This window comes from Thamnophis sirtalis, unplaced genomic scaffold (genome assembly GCF_051295495.1).
Source record: "Thamnophis sirtalis isolate CommonGarterSnake01/CBP01778 unplaced genomic scaffold, rThaSir2_p1.2 scaffold_2, whole genome shotgun sequence".
Lineage (NCBI taxonomy): Eukaryota > Metazoa > Chordata > Lepidosauria > Squamata > Natricidae > Thamnophis > Thamnophis sirtalis.
In genome coordinates this window covers 51,154,519-51,171,744 of record NW_028261382.1, presented here as the reverse complement: position 1 = coordinate 51,171,744, position 17,226 = coordinate 51,154,519, and the positions used below count along the sequence as shown (strand labels likewise).

At 50.3% G+C, this 17,226-nt stretch overlaps 1 protein-coding gene across 1 annotated transcript in view; it reads left to right on the top strand.

The window, feature by feature from the left end:
* SH2B3 (SH2B adaptor protein 3) overlaps positions 1 to 17,226 on the top strand; it is a 30,839-nt gene that overhangs the window by 11,242 nt on the left and 2,371 nt on the right. Inside the window, exons 3-7 of the mRNA XM_087705467.1 lie at positions 12,793 to 12,894; positions 13,289 to 13,377; positions 13,631 to 13,725; positions 15,014 to 15,228; positions 15,985 to 16,156. Of these exons, the coding sequence (XP_087561593.1) occupies positions 12,793 to 12,894; positions 13,289 to 13,377; positions 13,631 to 13,725; positions 15,014 to 15,228; positions 15,985 to 16,156 (673 nt within the window). The remainder of the gene's footprint in view (positions 1 to 12,792; positions 12,895 to 13,288; positions 13,378 to 13,630; positions 13,726 to 15,013; positions 15,229 to 15,984; positions 16,157 to 17,226) is intronic.

The window sequence follows — 17,226 nt, the reverse complement described above, 5'->3', positions numbered from 1 at the left end:
GGCAAAAACCTGCAGATGTAGGGACGTGTGTGAAGGATATTTCTGGGGTGAAATTGCAAAACGCTTGTGATTTAAAATAATAATTTATTATTTTGATCTTTGAAACGCAAGGGAGGTTATCGGCTCCGGGAGAACTTGAATTGGCCCTTTTGTCTAGCTGGCTGCTGCTGCTGCTGGCTGCCACCCCTGGGGGGATTTTTGCAAGGAAGGGAGGTTGTGGGTGTCCTTGATCTGACCTTGTAGTCGCCGCTCCGGATTCTTGTGAATTAAGTCCTCCGGCTTCCCTTCTGTTTTTCTCAGAGGTTGTGGGGGCTCCAACAGTGAAGCTTTTCAAAGGTTGGAGAACCATTTGCCTGGAATTGTATAGAGTCGGGATAGTGAACTCATGGCACACACAGAGCCCTCCTCTCTATGGGCACACGGGCTGGCTAGGTTGTCTTTGGGGGTGCTGGAGCGCCAGAAAACGGCCTGACAATGGCCCCCAAAAACTGAAAAATGGCGTGAAAACATCCCCCAAATGCCTGCGAGCCTGAATGGGCAGAATAAAGTAATTTAATATATATATATATATATATATATATATATATATATATATATATATATATATATATATATATATATATATATATATATATATATATATATATATATATATATATATATATATATATATCTTCTAACCAAAGTTAACACCAAGCAAGCTTGCTTCGTTGTGCAAATAAAATCCAGGAGAGAAGGAGAGAAGGAAGGAGGGAAGGAAGGAGGGAAGGAGAGAAGGAGAGAAGAAAGGAGGGAGGGAAGGGGGAAGGAGGGTGGGAAGGAAGGAGGGAAGGAAGGAGAGAAGGAGAGAAGAAAGGAGGGAGGGAAGGGGGAAGGAGAGAAGAAAGGAGGGAGGGAAGGGGGAAGGAGGGTGGGAAGGAAGGAGGGAAGGAGAGAAGGAGAGAAGAAAGGAGGGAGGGAAGGGGGAAGGAGGGTGGGAAGGAAGGAGGGAAAGAAGGAGGGAAGGAAGGAGGGAAGGAGAGAAGAAAGGAGGGAGGGAAGGGGGAAGGAGGGTGGGAAGGAAGGAGGGAAGGAAGGAGAGAAGGAGAGAAGGAGAGAAGAAAGGAGGGAGGGAAAGGGGAAGGAGGGTGGGAAGGAAGGCGGGAAGGAAGGAGAGAAGGAGAGAAGAAAGGAGGGAGGGAAGGGGGAAGGAGGGTGGGAAGGAAGGAGGGAAGGAAGGAGAGAAGGAGAGAAGAAAGCAGGGAAGGTAGGAGGGAAGGAAGGAAGAGGAAGTAGGATTGTTGTAAGATAAGATGGGTTTATGGGATGGTAAGAAAGCAATTTCAAGTATATTGTCAACTGTAGGGGAGAAAAATTGTTACAAACACATATTATTAATAACAGTTATGAGATCGTATAATTGTGAATGCATATATGAGAAATAAAAAATTTAAAATTTAAAAAAAAATACCCACAATCTTTGCCATCGACCTGGGTCAAATAAATAGCATCAGCTCAGCTGTTGCCCCCTCGGCCTTTTTGGCTACAGATTTTCTTTCTTTTAAAACAGTGTTTCTCAACCTTGGCGACTTTAAGCCCTGTGGACTTCAACTCCCCCTACGCTGGCTGGGGGATTCTGGGAGTTGAAGTCCACAGGGCTTAAAGTCGCCAAGGTTGAGAAACACTGTTTTAAAAGCTTTTTATTTTTCCATTCACAAATACGCATTCTTATAATTGCTATTTAACCCTTGTCTATTGAGATGGAGGCAAGGAAGGGACCCAAACTCCGTGTTATATAAGCGTGTCAAAACAATGCTAGAGGCTAATAATGATGAATAGGCTTCAGAGGCTAGGAGGACCGAGCAGAGAGGACTAGAAACTTGGCATACCACTCCAAAGGGAGGATCTGGGGCTGTTCTGGGGGTCTCTTGTAAGCAACCCTTGCAGATCAGCTACCCATCGCTGGGCAGGGACCCCTGGGCCACCCAGGGCCTCTGAAACCCACGGCCTCCTTCAGGTGTCCGGAGAAAGCGTGTCCTGGCGTGTCACGGCGTGTCACAAGCTCCTTATCGGACGGGAGGCCTCTGTCCTCCTTTGCAAACCTTGTGCATTCTTCCTCATTTCGTCAGCCCCTCTCTCTCTCTCTCTCTCTCTCTCTCTCTCCCCCGTTCTTGAGGTTCTTCTTTCTCTGAATTGCTGTTTCTTCGAATTCGTTCCCTTCCTCCCCTCCCAAGGACACACGTGGCCCGGAGCGGTTTCTGAGGTGACACGCAGGGCGGGCCAAGAACTCCCCGGCTGATCTGCTCCTTGGCCACGCTCGGGGCAGAGGCTGGCCATGCCCCCTCCGTCACTCTGCAAGTGATAGTGATTCGGCCACAGAGCGGCTCTTGGGGACGGGCAGAGTGCATGGGAGCCTGTAGCCGTGTGTGTCCCCCCCCTGCCCGGACCCCCTGCTTTGGCATCCGGCCTGCATGGCTGTAGGGGCCTCCAGTTGGATGTCGGAGCCTGTCCAGGGTGGTGGGTTGGACATCGGCCGGGCCACCCCCCCTGGAAAGTAGAGGGGGTCAAGCTATTCTCCAAAGCACCTGAGGGCAGGGCAGGAAGCGATGGGTGGAAACTAATCAAGGAGAGAAGCAATTTAGAACCGAGGAGGAATTTCCTGACAGTCAGAGCAATTAATCAGTGGAACGACTTGCCACCAGAAGTTGCGGGCGATCCCATCAGTGGGTTTTTTAAAGAAGAGATTAGATAACCATTTGTTTTGGGTGGTGTAGGGTTTCCTGCCTAAGCAGGGGGTTGGACTAGAAGACCTCCAAGGTCCCTTCCAACTCTGCTATTCTATTCTATTCTATTCTATTCTATTCTATTCTATTCTATTCCATTCCATTCCATTCCATTCCATTCCATTCCTCTTTCTTTCTTTCTTTCTTTCTTTCTTTCTTTCTTTCTTTCTTTCTTTCTTTCTTCTTTCTTTCTTTCTTTCTTTCTTTCTTATTCCATTCCATTCCATTCCATTCCATTCCATTCCTCCCTCTTTCTTTCTTTCTTTCTTTCTTTCTTTCTTTCTTCTTTCTTTCTTTCTTATTCTATTCCATTCCATTCCATTCCATTCCTCTTTCTTTCTTTCTTTCTTTCTTTCTTTCTTTCTTTTCTTTCTTTCTTTCTTTCTTTCTTTTCTTTCTTTCTTTCTTATTCTATTCTATTCCATTCCATTCCTCTTTCTTTCTTTCTTTCTTTCTTTCTTTCTTTCTTTCTTTCTTTCTTTCTTTCTTTCTTTCTTTCTTTCTTATTCTATTCTATTCTATTCCATTCCATTCCTCTTTCTTTCTTTCTTTCTTTCTTTCTTTTCTTTCTTTCTTTCTTTCTTTCTTTCTTTCTTTTCTTTCTTTCTTATTCTATTCTATTCTATTCTATTCTATTCTTTATTTCTGATTCTATTCTTTCTTTACCTCTTCTCTTCCCTTCTTCTCTTTGCCAAGAAAGCCCAGGAGAAAGTCTCTGTAGGACCATGACCCCCCCATCCCCTCCCCAGGATGCTTGTGGGCTGGGGGGGGGGTTGCTCCCAGGGAAAAGCCCAGCTCTAACTCTGACTCTTTAAGATCCCGTCCCGTGCTGGGTTGAGTTCTTCTCTTTGGGAAAGGGAGCCCTCCGTGGAAGCGGAGAAAAGCCCCTTCTTCTCTCCTCTTTCTCCCCTGCTTCTCCTCCCGCTGTCCTGGTGAGCCCTGGGATGGCGAGGAGGCCGGCTTCTCAATCAACCAAGAGAACTTGGCCAGGGAGGCCTCCGGGAGCTTTTCCCCGAACTCTTCCGGAGTCCAGGATTCCAGAGAAATCTTTCTCAGCCTCGCTTGGAGGTCCCGGAAATTGAATTTGGCTTCTGGCCCACAGAGCATCTCTCTCTCTCTTTTCCTCCCCCCTTCCCTTTTCCCTCCATCTCTCTCCTCTCTCTCTTTTTCTCACTCTCTCCTCTCTCCCTTTCTCTCTCTCTCTCACTCTGCTCTTTCGCGCTCTCTTTCTCCTCCCTCTCTCCTTTCCTCCCTCCTTCCCTTTTTCCCTACATCTCTCTCTCTCTCTCTTTTTCTCTCCCTCTCTCCTCTCTCTTTCTCTCTCTCTCTCACTCTCCTCTTTCGCGCTCTCTTCTCTCTCTCTCTCTTTTCCTCCCTCCTTCCCTTTTTCCCTCCATCTCTATCTCTCTTTCTCACTCTCTCCTCTCTCTCCTTTTCTCCATCCTTCCCTTTTCCCTCCATCTCTCTCTCAGTCTCTCCTCTCTTTCTCTCTCTCTTCCTCCTCCTTCCCTTTTTCCCTCCATCTCTCTCTCTCTCTCTCTTTTTCTCACTCTCTCCTCTCTCCCTTTCTCTCTCTCTCTCACTCTGCTCTTTCGCGCTCTCTTTCTCCTCCCTCTCTCCTTTCCTCCCTCCTTCCCTTTTTCCCTACATCTCTCTCTCTCTCTTTTTCTCTCTCTCTCTCCTCTCTCTTTCTCTCTCTCTCTCACTCTCCTCTTTCGCGCTCTCTTTCTCCTCTCTCTCTCTTTTCCTCCCTCCTTCCCTTTTTCCCTCCATCTCTCTCTCTCTTTCTCACTCTCTCCTCTCTCTCCTTTTCTCCCTCCTTCCCTTTTTCCCTCCATCTCTCTCTCTCTCTCCTCTCTTTCTCTCTCTCCTTTTCTCCCTCCTTCCCTTTTTCCCTCCATCTCTCTCTCACTCTCTCCTCTCTTTCTCTCTCTCTTCCTCCCTCCTTCCCTTTTTCCCTCCATCTCTCTCTCTCTTTCTCACTCTCTCCTCTCTCTCCTTTTCTCCATCCTTCCCTTTTCCCTCCATCTCTCTCTCACTCTCTCCTCTCTTTCTCTCTCTCTTCCTCCCTCCTTCCTTTTTCCCTCCATCTCTCTCTCTCTTTCTCACTCTCTCCTCTCTCTCCTTTCCTCCCTCCTTCCCTTTTTCCCTCCATCTCTCTCTCACTCTCTCCTCTCTCTCCTTTCCTCCCTCCTTCCCTTTTTCCCTCCATCTCTCTCTCTCTCTCTCTCTCCTCTCTTTCTCTCTCTCTCTTTCCTCCCCTCCATCTCTCTGGTCAGCCATGGCGGATTGTCTCGTTCAGTGATGTCTAATCTCATCCGGACCGGACACCCCAACCCCCAAAATGCAGCACATGTGCAGGTCCATGCATGCACCCTGCACCACCACCCCCGTGCACGCAAGTGTGACCCCCCTGCATGCACCTTGCCCTCGTGCATGTCCACACTACACCCTCCCCCTGCTCCCTACGCAGGCGCGACACGGACCTGTAGACCAGCTGGCCAGTGGGAGGCACGGCACATGTGCGGCAGAGCTGAGACGAGGCTACGGCTCGCATTCCCACAGAGGGGCCGCTGGTTGCCACCTCTGGGATGCCTGCCATGGGTCCCCCATCCCGGGTCCACTCACTGGCTAACGTTCCTCCAGGGAACGGCCATAATCTTCCTGAACGAAGGAAGGATAATAATGTTTCAGGAGCCGATCTGAGTCGGTCACTGGGTTTATTTCTCCAGATTTGGGGGCTTCTCCATTTGGGAGGGGGGAGAGAAAGAGAAGGTTCTGGGAGGATGGGACCCAGATTGAGTCCTGCACCATAATCTTCGTCACTGTTGCAGCTGTGAAAACGCCTGGCTCTCTTAACGAGCTGGGATGATGGATCTTGTAGTCCTCACACCCGCCTTGGTTTAGAAGCATCCCTTTCAATGCTCCGGTACATCCATTCCTCTCGCCACTCCCTATATATATATATATTTTTTAAAAAGGTAAAATACGGGTCAGCTTTTTCTTTTGCTCAAAGTTATTTTTAACATCTTATAGGAACAAAGCATTGGCTGGATCTTTCCTTCGACCATCTCTCGTCTACCTAATCCATTTTGCACCCCAACTTGGTTTTTCCCTTCCAGCCAAATTATTTTTCTTCCATTGTTTTCCATTTTTCATGCTCATTTTCTCTTAAGACATAAACAGTATCGTCAACCGCCCCTTCAAAAATTGCACCAAATTACCATTTCATTTTTTTTCAGGCTTTGTTTTTATAAATTTTTATTTTAAACACATAAACACATCAACAGAAACAGACACATGACTTTAAAAACAACATAGGAACAATAAATTCCATCGTATATCATACCGCAGTTCCGAATCGGTTTCTTTGCAGTTAGTGTTTTCCCTTCTATACATTTCTATCTTGCGTTCATGATCTCCTTGTTCATTATCCATTTGTACGTACAATTCTTTATTTGTGTTGCATTTGTGTTGATAAATAAATGAAGGGAGACTAGTATAGATCTATTTCAAGCTATTTAGCTCTCATCAGCTAGCCATACCCTTACTGGGATTTGAACCTGTGCTGTATTACATATTAGGCAGTTGTGTTAACTACTAAGCCACAAGGTTCTCCTCCTTTATCAGCTTTAATAAATTTATAAATAAATTCTTTATTTATTTATACTTAGCTACTTATGACCAAATATTATTTACCTATATTATGCTTTATATTTTTACTGTCATTTATTCTCTTATATACAGTTATAGGTATACATTGACATAATTATTCTTTTTTCTTTGCCATTCTTATATTATTATTATTCCATTTAAAAGGATATAAGGTATAATTTGGAATGCTTTGTTTACCATCCTTCGCACCTGCTATGACACCACCTTATTTTCTCTTTCTTTTCTTTTCTCCCTCCCTTCCTTCTCTACTTCCTTCCTTCCTCCTCTCCATCCCCTTCTTCCTTCCCTTACTTCTCCCCTATTCCTACCCTCTTTCTTCTCCTTCCTACCCTCTCTTTTCTCTCTCTCCTTCTCTTTCTCTCCCTCCCACCCACCTCTCACGACCTCTTTCTTCTTCCCCTACCTCTCCTCCACATGTCATCTTATTTTCTCTTTCTTTTCTTTTCTCCCTCCCTTCCTTTCTACTTCTTCCTTCCTCCTCTCCTTCCCCTTCTTCCTTCCCTTACCTCTCCCCTACTCCTACCCTTTTTCTTCTCCTTCCTACCTTCTCTCCTTCTCTTTCTTCTCCCATTTCATATTTCTATATTAGTCCATTTTACCATAAGCAATATATAGGATCTAGTTACCTTTTGACAGAGAGAGCATTTTTTTCAATTTTTTTCCTACAATTAACAATATAGTAGAATTACTACCAAGGTGGCGCAGTGGTTAAATGCAGCACTGCAGGCTACTGCTAGATCAGCAGGTCAGCGGTTCAAATCTCACCGGCTCAGGGTTGACTCAGCCTTCCATCCTTCCGAGGTGGGTAAAATGAGGACCCAGATTGTTGTTGGGGGCAATATATGCTGACTCTCTGTAAACCGCTTAGAGAGGGCTGAAAGGCCTATGAAGCGGTATATAAGTCTACTGCTATTGCTACTTTATTTCTTAATTAGTTGCATAACAATATTAATCATACTACTACTATTCCTTTTAATCGACTAATGCAACTCTTTCCCCCCTTCTTCCTCTTTTATCCATTTTCTCTTCGGCTCTCACAAATTCCACTTTTAATCATTTCTCCTCCTTCTCCCCTTTCTCCTAATATGGGTCGGCTTTTGAGTTGTCCGCCCCCCCCATGGCTCCCCCCATTTGTCCCCGACATAGGACCACAACTGAGGTTGCTAACATGCCTTTTGCCCCCGTTTTATGACTTTTTCTTGCCACCGTTGTTAAGTGAATCACTGCAGGCGTTCAATTAGTCACACCGCCGTTAAGTGAATCTGGCTTCCCCATTGCTTGCCTGAAGGTTGCCCAAGGGGCTCACGTGGCACCCCCCCCCCCCGGGGACTCTGCGACCATCGCAAATGTGAGCCAAGCATCCGAAATCCCACGACCCCAGAGATGTTGCAACCGTCGTAAGTGTGGGGAAACAGTGCCAAGTTGTTTTTTTGCCCCAGTGTCATTGTAATAAGTAAGTTGAGGATTCCCCGTATGATTAAAAGGCGCCGTTCCCACGAAGGGGAAGCGATCCCAATGTAGATTAACCCAGTTCTCCTCCTGCGGAGGAATGGCTCTGGTTTAAAGAAAGTGTCTCCAATGTTAGCAGCTTTAAGACTTGCGGACTTCAACTCCCAGAGTGCCTCAGCCAGCAAAGCTGGCTGAGGCACTCTGGGAGTTGAAGTCCGCAAGTCTTAAAGCTGCTAACATTGGATACACCTTCTTTAAAGGTGATTTGTTCTTAGATCCCAGTCTAATTCCGTTGTCCAAGGAAATGCCCATCAACTCTTTGGTGCCCATGAGGGTCATCTGGGGCTGCTGACCCATTTCGCCGAGCCGGCCTGGGAAACAATCTCTGCCAACAAACTTTCCGTTGGCTCCCAAGAGTAAAACTCCCGCGCCCTTTTTGGCTTCTGGGACGTCCGGTTTCCTGGGCCGTTGATGCTGCGCTGCTCGGATGTTGGACCTGGTCTCAGTGCAGGGGGGTGGTGGTGGTCTTCGGATGGTCTCTCTGAGGACCCCCCCTTCCATTGGGGAGGGCAGGAGTCCCCCCATCCTGTCCAGCTGCAGGGCTTCTGGCTGGGGGGTGGGAGAGGGGATGAGGGGTGAGGGAGTCCACGCCTGAGAAGGTTGTATGGATCAGGAAGCATTGCAACCCTCCAGTGAAGGAGGAGGTGGAGGGGAGAGACACCCCCCCCCAATAAATAGGAAAGGGTTAACTTTAGATAGAAGTAGCTCTGCTCCTTTGCTCTCGTCCGCCTTCGAAATCTGGCATGGCATGAAAAACAGGGGTTGCCCAATTCCTCCGTGCCTCTCTGCCCTCCGGGCCCGGGCTTCCCTTCCTTTGCCCTCTGGGCCCAGAGTGGAGGAGGAGGAGGAGGAGGGGGAGCTGCCCCCCCCTCCCCGGGGGATGTTTTCTTTGCCCTGGGGATGTTGTGGGAGGTCTGTGCACCCGAAAGGACGCTCTGTTCCCTCCCGCAGGGCATCTGCTCAGCCTGCAGGACGGGCTCTTTATCTCTCGCCACCAAACACGGCCGGCCGACCGACCGGCGGCTCCCGAAAGAGTCTTTGGTGGCTTTGTGGCTCCGTTAGGGGAAGGTCTGCAAAAGGGCCGAGTTCTCACGAGGCCTCAGGGGGGGGGATTTTTCCTTTCCTTTTCTTTTTCCCCCTTTCCTTATCCTTTCTTTTTTCTTTTCCTTTAATTATCCTTTCTTTTTTCTTTTCTTTCCCCTTTTCTTTTTTCTTTTCCTTTCTTTTCCTTTCCTTTCCTTTCCTTTAATTATCCTTTTTCTTTTTTTCTTTTCTTTTCCTTTCCTCTCTTTCCTTTCCTTTCCTTTTCCTTTCCTTATCCTTTCTTTTCTATTCTTTTCCATTCCTTTCTTTTCTTTTCCTTCTTTCCTTTTCCTTTGCTTTTCCTCTCCTTTCCTTTCCTTATCCTTTCTTTTCTTTTTTTCTTCTTTTCCTTTCCTCTCTTTCCTTTTCTTTTCCTTTCCTTATCCTTTCTTTTTTCTTTTCTTTTTCCTTTCTTTTCTTTTTTTCTTCTTTTCCTTTCCTCTCTTTCCTTATCTTTTCTTTTCCTTTTCCTTTCCTTTCCTTATCCTTTCTTTTTTTCTTTTCTTTCCCCTTTTCTTTTTTCTTTTCTTTTCCTTTCTTTTTTTCTTCTTTTCTTTTCCTCTCTTTCCTTTTCTTTTCCTTTCCTTTCCTTATCCTTTCTTTTTTCTTTTCCTTTCCTTATCTTTTCTTTTCCTTTCCTTATCCTTTCTTTTTTTCCTTTCCTTATTTCCTTTCTTTATCCTTTCTTTTCTTTCCCTCTTTCTTTCTTTCTCTAATTTTTCTCTCCCACTCCTTCCTTCCTCTGCCTCTCCTTCCTTCCTTTCTCTAACTTTCTCTCCCTCTCCTTCCTTCCTTCCTTCCTTTCTCGTAACTCTTTCTCTCCCTCTGCCTTCCTTCCTTCCTTCCCTCCTTCCTTCCTCCCTTCCTTCCTCTTCTCCTTTCCTTCTTCTCCTTTGGTGGAGGAGGGGGCACAAAATACCTCTGAATGAACGCAGCCCTTTGCTTGCAAATGGAAAAAAGCCCATCAAGAGAAGAGCACCAGGAGAGTCATTTCTTCCCTGAGCCTTTCGATTTCTACTTGCAGGGATTAAAGCCAAATCAAAAACTTTTGGCCCTACCTGTATCCAGGTGGACCCTCCTGACCATTGGGGGGGGGGAGAGAAACTGTTTGCAGAGACCCTGGGAAGAAATCTTTTTCCGGGCCTGCTTTGCTGGGGTTCCCAACTAAGCTGCGCACAGGATCCCCCAAATATGGCCTCATCCTGTTTGGATGGATCTCAATTCCCCCCCCCCCCCCAAAATCACGATAAAAGACATTTTTCAAACCAGATTTTCCAGCAAGAGAATCGGCCAAGAAAGAGAAAAACCCTGGGTGGATTTTCACTTGCAGAACGGAAGAGGCTTCCACACCAAAGAAGCCGTGTCCCCCCCCCCCCTCCCCAAATGCATGAGCAATCTGGACCCTCCCCCCCTCCTCCTCCTCCAGGCCATTTCCCCCCAGCTGTTCTCGTAGTTGGCTGCAAACTGCAAACCGGCTGTGACTCATGGGCCCACAAACCCCCAGGAGGAGGCAGACCCTGGAACGGACCTTCCCTGAGCCAGACAGGGAGCAGAAGGGACTGAGACCCAGAGAGAGAGAGGGGGTGGGATTGGATATTTGAGGAGCCCCCCCACCCCACCCCTCTGCCCCTTGAAGGAGGGACCCAGCTGTACCCCTTGCTTCAGCATGGCTGAGGGTCCCAACAGCTGATCGGATCCTGTGCATTATTAATAAATATATAGCAATAGCAATAGCAATAGCAGTGGACTTATATACCACTTCATAGGGCTTTCAGCCCTCTCTAAGCGGTTTACAGAGTCAGCATATCGCCCCCAACAATCCGATAGATAGATAGATAGATAGATAGATAGATAGATAGATAGATAGATGATAGATAGATTGCAATAGCAGTTAGACTTATATACCGCTTCGTAGGGCTTTCAGCCCTCTCTAAGCAGTTTACAGAGTCAGCATATTGCCCCCAACAACAATCCGGGTCCTCATTTTACCCACCTCGGAAGGATGGAAGGCTTAGTCAACCCTGAGCCGGTGAGATTTGAACCGCTGAACTGCTGATCTAGCAGTAGCCTGCAGTGCTGGCAGTTCTGGCAGTTTGGCTTTCCTGCATGGGGGAGACCCCCCCTTGGTGGGCTTCCTGCATGGGGGAGACCCCCCTTGGTGGGCTTCCTGCATGGGGGAGACCCCCCTTGGTGGGCTTCCTGCATGGGGGAGACCCCCCCTTGGTGGGCTTCCTGCATGGGGGACCCCCCCCCTTGGTGGGCTTCCCAGTGCAGGCAAAGCAATGTAGGGGTTGGATTCCCGCGGGGGAAATCGAGGCAGGCGGAGAAGGGGCTGTGGATAGGACTGTGATTCCGGCCTTAGATGCCCTCTTAGCCGGATGTCCTGGGAACCTCCCGGATGTGGTCTGGATCGGCTTCCCAGCCTGCCCAGTTTTACCAGTTCAGCCCTGCCTGAACTGGGCCAGTTCCGAAGCGTGTCTTACGCCAGGGAATTCTGGGAGTTGAAGTCGAAGTTGCCGAGGTTGGAGAATTCTTCCAGCAGACTCCGGTTAAGAGACAGCCCGAAGCATTTCGACACTCACGCACTCCTCGACTTACAACACTTCGCTTAGGGACCTGGGGGGGGGAAGGACTTATGACCGCTTTTTTACACTTACGACCGTTGGAGGTCACGTGATCTGAATTCGGGCGCTTGGCAACGGTTCCATAGTGACGGCGGTTGTAGTGCGTGTGTGTGTCAGGCCGTCCCCTTTCGCGACCTTCTGACGATGAGGAAGCCGGATTCGCTTAACGACGGGGTTGCTAACTTAACGACGGCAGCGATTCACTTAACAACTGTGGCAGGAGAGGTGCTAAAACGGGACAAAACCAACGGCTTAGAGCAGTGTTTCTCAACCTTGGCGACTTTAAGTCCCGTGGACTTTAACTCGCAGAATCCCCCAGCCAGCTATGCTGGCTGGGGGATTCTGGGAGTTGTAGTCCACGGGACTTAAAGTCGCCAAGGTTGAGAACCACTGGCTTAGAGATTAGAGGTGACAACAGGTGGACAAAGGGAGAGAAAAGGGGTCTTCTTCCCAGGAACTTTCCGAGAAACTTCGGAAGGGATTGGATGCCTCAAGAACGAATGTTCCCCCAGCCCTGATTTAATCCTTCGCTCTCCCTTCGCTCTGCTTGTTTTTTTTTTGGGGGGGGGAGCAAGGCACAAGTCTCCTTCCTCTTCTGGGTCGGTGGAGGGGGGGGGAAGAGAAGCAGGGATTGGGGGGGCCCCCCCTCCCTCCCTCCCTCCCAACCTCCCTGGGGGATTTTTGCAGACTTTGGACTCCAAAGAGTTTCCTGCCGTTTTGACATGAAGTTGAACTCCCAAGGAAGCTGCTCACCCCCCCCCCCGGATGAGGCTCTGCAAGGATGTCTGTGTGTATGTGTGTGTGTGTGTGTGTGTGATTGCGTGTCCCGCTTGTGTGTCCTGCACTGACACAGCCAGCCCTGGCCCACGCTGGCTCCGTATCCTCTCCTTGCAGCTGGTTCAATGCCCCTCGGAGCCAAGAAGAGAGTGCCAGGACTCTCCGCTGGATGCACACAAACACACACACACACACACACACACACACACAGAGGGGCTGGGCCTTCTGATGGCCTGTCCTGCCCCTCTCCCCCCCCCCCAGCATTCCCTCAGGACCCCCTCCCGGTGTCCTTGGCGTTGTCCAACTCGGGGAGTTTGAAGCCCCCAAATCTTGGTGCCTCACTCTTGCTTCTCTTTCGGCAGAGCTCCCGGCCCAAACTGCGGTCCGCCTGCACGGCCATCCGAGAGACCCGCGCCTGCACTCGGCTGGAGATGCCCGACCACCTGCACACCTTTGTGGTCAAGGTGAGACGCTGCCTCCCTCCCGCGGCAGGGAGGCCTCCGGCTCTTCTCCCCCCGCCGGGCGCGCTGGGACCTTCCTAGTTGGGCACGGTTTCTCTCCAGGAAGCAGAGGGGGCTGCTGCAATGCAGGGAGTGGGGGCAGCCGGGACCCCCAGAAGTAGCAGATGTCAGGAGGGGGGGCAGAGGGGTGGGGGCTGTCTGAAAACACCCCCCCTCCGCAGAGATGCTTTTCCTAACTTGAGTGATGTTTCACTTAAGAGAGCCGGAATCTGCTTCTGGGATTAGACGAGACCCTTTCCCTGAGAAGTCACCCCCACCCCCATTTTATCTGGGGGGGGAGGGTTGCCTCTGCGGTGGGATTAATGCCTCCCTTCTCCCCCAATCCCCCCCCTTGCAGGTCAATGCCTCCACCGAAATGATATTCCAAGCTGCAGACGAGCAGCAACTGGTGGCTTGGATAGCGGAGATCCAGCAATGCCTCCCCAGGTGAGTTGTGCATGGCACCTGTGCAAAGGTGTCTTCCTAACAGTTCAGCCGAACCGGCAGCGACCCAGGCCTGCCATGCCCCCAGGCGGGTTCTCCTACGGGTGCTGCCACCTTGCTTTTCGGTTCTGCGCCTGGATGACGGTGCTTCCGCCCAGGTGAAATCCAGGCTGCTCGGCCGCTATGAACCCTGGCCCTCCCTCCTTGCTCCCAACCTGCCTCGCTCACCCGTCCCCCTCCCTCTTTTATTTCTCAGATCGGAAGGAGGCAACCTGGAGGGGAGCGCAGACCCTCACTCGGAGGCCGGCACCCCCAGCCCTGCCAACAGCAGCAACGACTCCCTTCACCAAGGTGCCTGGGGGATGGCGGGGATGGGTGGGTGGGTGGCGGGCACAAGGGGGCAGCACGCAAAGGGCTGGCTGGCCTTGATGACCCCGGGGTGGGGGAGCAGGTTGGGAGGGAGGGGGTTCAGGAAAGAGTCTCGGATGGATCAGAAGCAGTGGGGGAACTCAATTCCCTCCCCTACCAATTACGTGGGCGTGGCTTGGTGGTGGTGGGTCATGTGACGGAGTGGGTGTAGCCAACTTTACATCACTCATGGCAACCCACCAAGCCACGCCCCCCCCGAACCCACAAGAAAGTTTGGCCGGCCCAAGTCTTCTAGCGTTCAACATGGCTGCCTCTCGCTTCTTCCTCCTGCTATTCGTTCTGTGTCTATGAGCCCGAGAAGGAGGAGAGAAGTAGCCATATTGAATGCTGCGGCCGAAACCTTTCTCCCTCCCTGCACCGTTGGCAGTCTGTCCCTTTATGGTTGTTGTCCCCCCCCCTCCCAGGATCATAAAGACTGCGGCCAACGACTGCCTTCTGGGAAGCTCCATTGGGACGCCGTCCCTCCGGCTGCTGCCGTTCTCCTGGCCGGGTCCGGTCGCGAGTGGCACCAGCAGGCAGTGGGGTGCTTGTGCAGGGCCAACCAGAGGGTTTTTTTACCAGTTCGGCGAACTGATTCAAATCATCCCTACCGGTTCGCTCAAATCTGTTGAATGACTGAGAATCAAATGGTGAGGATTATGTTGGGGGGGGGGGGAGATGTCTCACCCTGGCAGCTGGTGGGATCCTTCTCGATCCCCAGCAAGGCTTTGCCGATCGCCTGAAACACAACATTTGCAAAATCGCGTGTTTCTCAACATTGGGAATTCGAAGTTGTATCGAGTCAAGTTTTCAATACAAAACCAGTGATTTATTAGACGCGCCGTTAGGCAAGATCTGTCCGCAGCCAAGCCTGTGCTTGGTTTGATTTTCTGCTGAACTTTAGCCCGGTTCCTTCCCTCCCCTCAGTCTGTGTCATAAATCACATTACCCTATGAGATGCATCCCCCCCCCCCAAACCGGCTGCAGTAATCTGAGATCCGGCTCCAGCGGAAACTATGCGTGGAATGCCCTCCCCCCCCCTTCCTCTCCCCACGACAATTGTGAGCGTTGACCTTGTGTTTGTCTTGGTTTTTTTTTCTTCTTGGTGTGTTTTTTTCTTTCTGTTTTTTAAAGGTAAAAAGGTTTAATAAAAACTATTTTAAAAAACTAGATTGAATCCATTCAACCTAGGATGCCCCAACTAAAACCCTCCTCCCCCCTCCTCCCGCAGGGGCCTTGCTCTTCAGGCCCGCCGAGCAGCCGGCCCAGAGGATCGACCACTACTTGTCCGCCTTCCCCTGGTTCCACGGCCCGATCTCGCGGGTCAAGGCCGCCCAGCTGGTCCAGCTCCAAGGCCTGGAAGGACACGGCGTCTTCCTCATCCGGCAGAGCGAAACCCGGCGGGGGGAATACGTGCTGACCTTCAACTTCCAGGGGAAAGCCAAGGTGAGGAGGCCGCGGATCCCGTTTGTCCCCGGAGGGAGCTCAGATCAGCCACAGATTAGCAGGTTTACCCCGGTTCACTCAACCCTGGTTGGCGTTACAGTCCTCCAGCCCGGGGCTCTCCAACCTGGGCCACTTTAAGCCTGGAGGACTTCAGCTCCCAGAATTCCCCAGCCAGCTCAGCCATTGTTCAATGCAGTTCTTGACTTACAACACTTCGCTTAGGGACCGTTGAGTTGCTGAAAAAAAATGGACTTAGCACGGCTTTTTCACACTTACGGCCGTTGGAGGTCACGTGATGGGAGTTCAGATGCTTGGCAACTGTTATTGACAACAATTGCAGTGTCCCGTGTTTGTGTGTGTGTGTGTGTGTGTGACACAATCCCCTCTTGCGGTCTTCTGACAATGGGGAAACCGGATTCACTTCACAAACTTAAAACAACAGCAGTGATTCGCTTAACAACCGTGGCAAGGGAGGTGCGAAAGCGGGACAAAAGTCACTCGGCCAATGGCTCGCTTAAGAGATAAGAGGTTTTGGTGGTCGTATGTCTGGTGGTTGTAAGTCGAGGACTTGCCTGATAAGGACTTTGTGCCGATGCAGAGCTGCTAAGACGAAGCTGCTAGTCCTCATGGAGGTCCGAAAGCCAGGGAAGTCGAATGTAGGGTTCCTAGGGAAGGACTTGCCCTGGCCACGTTGGGGAGTGGGGAGGATCTGGGGGAGGGGGCAAAGGGTAACTGTCTCTTACGCTTCTCCGGCAGCACCTGCGGCTTTCCCTGACCGAGCGGGGCCAGTGCCGAGTTCAGCACCTCCACTTCTCCTCCATCTTAGACATGCTGCACCACTTCCAGCACTGCCCCATCCCGCTCGAGTGCGGCACGGCCTGCAACGTCCAGCTCTCCCGGCACGTGGTGGTCATCCCGCCCCTGCAAGGTAAGCTTCCCGGATAGGACTCTTCGACCTCAGGGGCGAAAGGATATCGGTTTGCATCGGTTCGTGTGAAGCGGTTGGGGAGCGATCGCCGTTGCTGTGAGCCGCGCGATCATCGGAAGCTTCCAATGATCGCGCGGCTCACAGCAACGACGATCGCCACCCCTCCCAATCGCCCCCCTCACAACTGCTTCACAGCTCCCCCTGCCCACTTTTAAAAGCATTTTCCCCTTGCCTATTTGCCTGAACCAGCAAGAAAAAAATACTTTAGAAAGCGGGGGGTGGGGGGGAAAGGTTCCCTGCCAATCAGCTCTGCCATACGATCATGGCAACCTTCCCCCCCCCCCACTTTTTAAAGATTTTTTTTTTAGTACCTATTTGCCCAAACCGGTAGTAAAAAGAAATACTTTAAAAAGTGAAATAAAAGGTTCCCACAATTGCATGGCATAGTTGAACTTTTTTCCCCACTTCTTAAATAATTTTTTTACTACTCATGTGGGTGAATAGGGAGTAAAAATTGATTTTAAAACGATTTAAATATTTTTTAAAAGTTGGGCATGCCCACCTAGTCACATGACTTCGCCCGCCAAGCCACGCCGTGAGAACTGGTGGCAAACTATTTTTACTTTTCGCCACTACTTTTGAAACCCCCCCCAAAAAATCAGGCCAGAGTTTCAGGGGGAGGTTGTGCCCCCCCCCTCCAGGTCCAAAGCTCAGCCCTTCCTCCACGAAGCCCCCCTGGCACTTAGCAATAGCAGTTAAGACTTATATACCGCTTCATAGGACTTTCAGCCCTCTCTAAGCGGTTTACAGAGTCAGCATATCGCCCCCAACAACAATCTGGGTCCTCATTTCACCCACCTCGGAAGGATGGAAGGCTGAGTCAACCTTGAGCCAGTGAGATTTTAACCGCCGAACCGCAGATAACAGTCAGCTGAAGTGGCCTGCAGTGCTGCACCCTAACCACTGTGCCACCTCGGCTTAATGGAGCTCTTGGCTCGGCATCTATACCAGGGGTCTCCAACCTTGGCAACTTTAAAAGACTTGTGGACTTCAACTCCCAGAATTCCCCA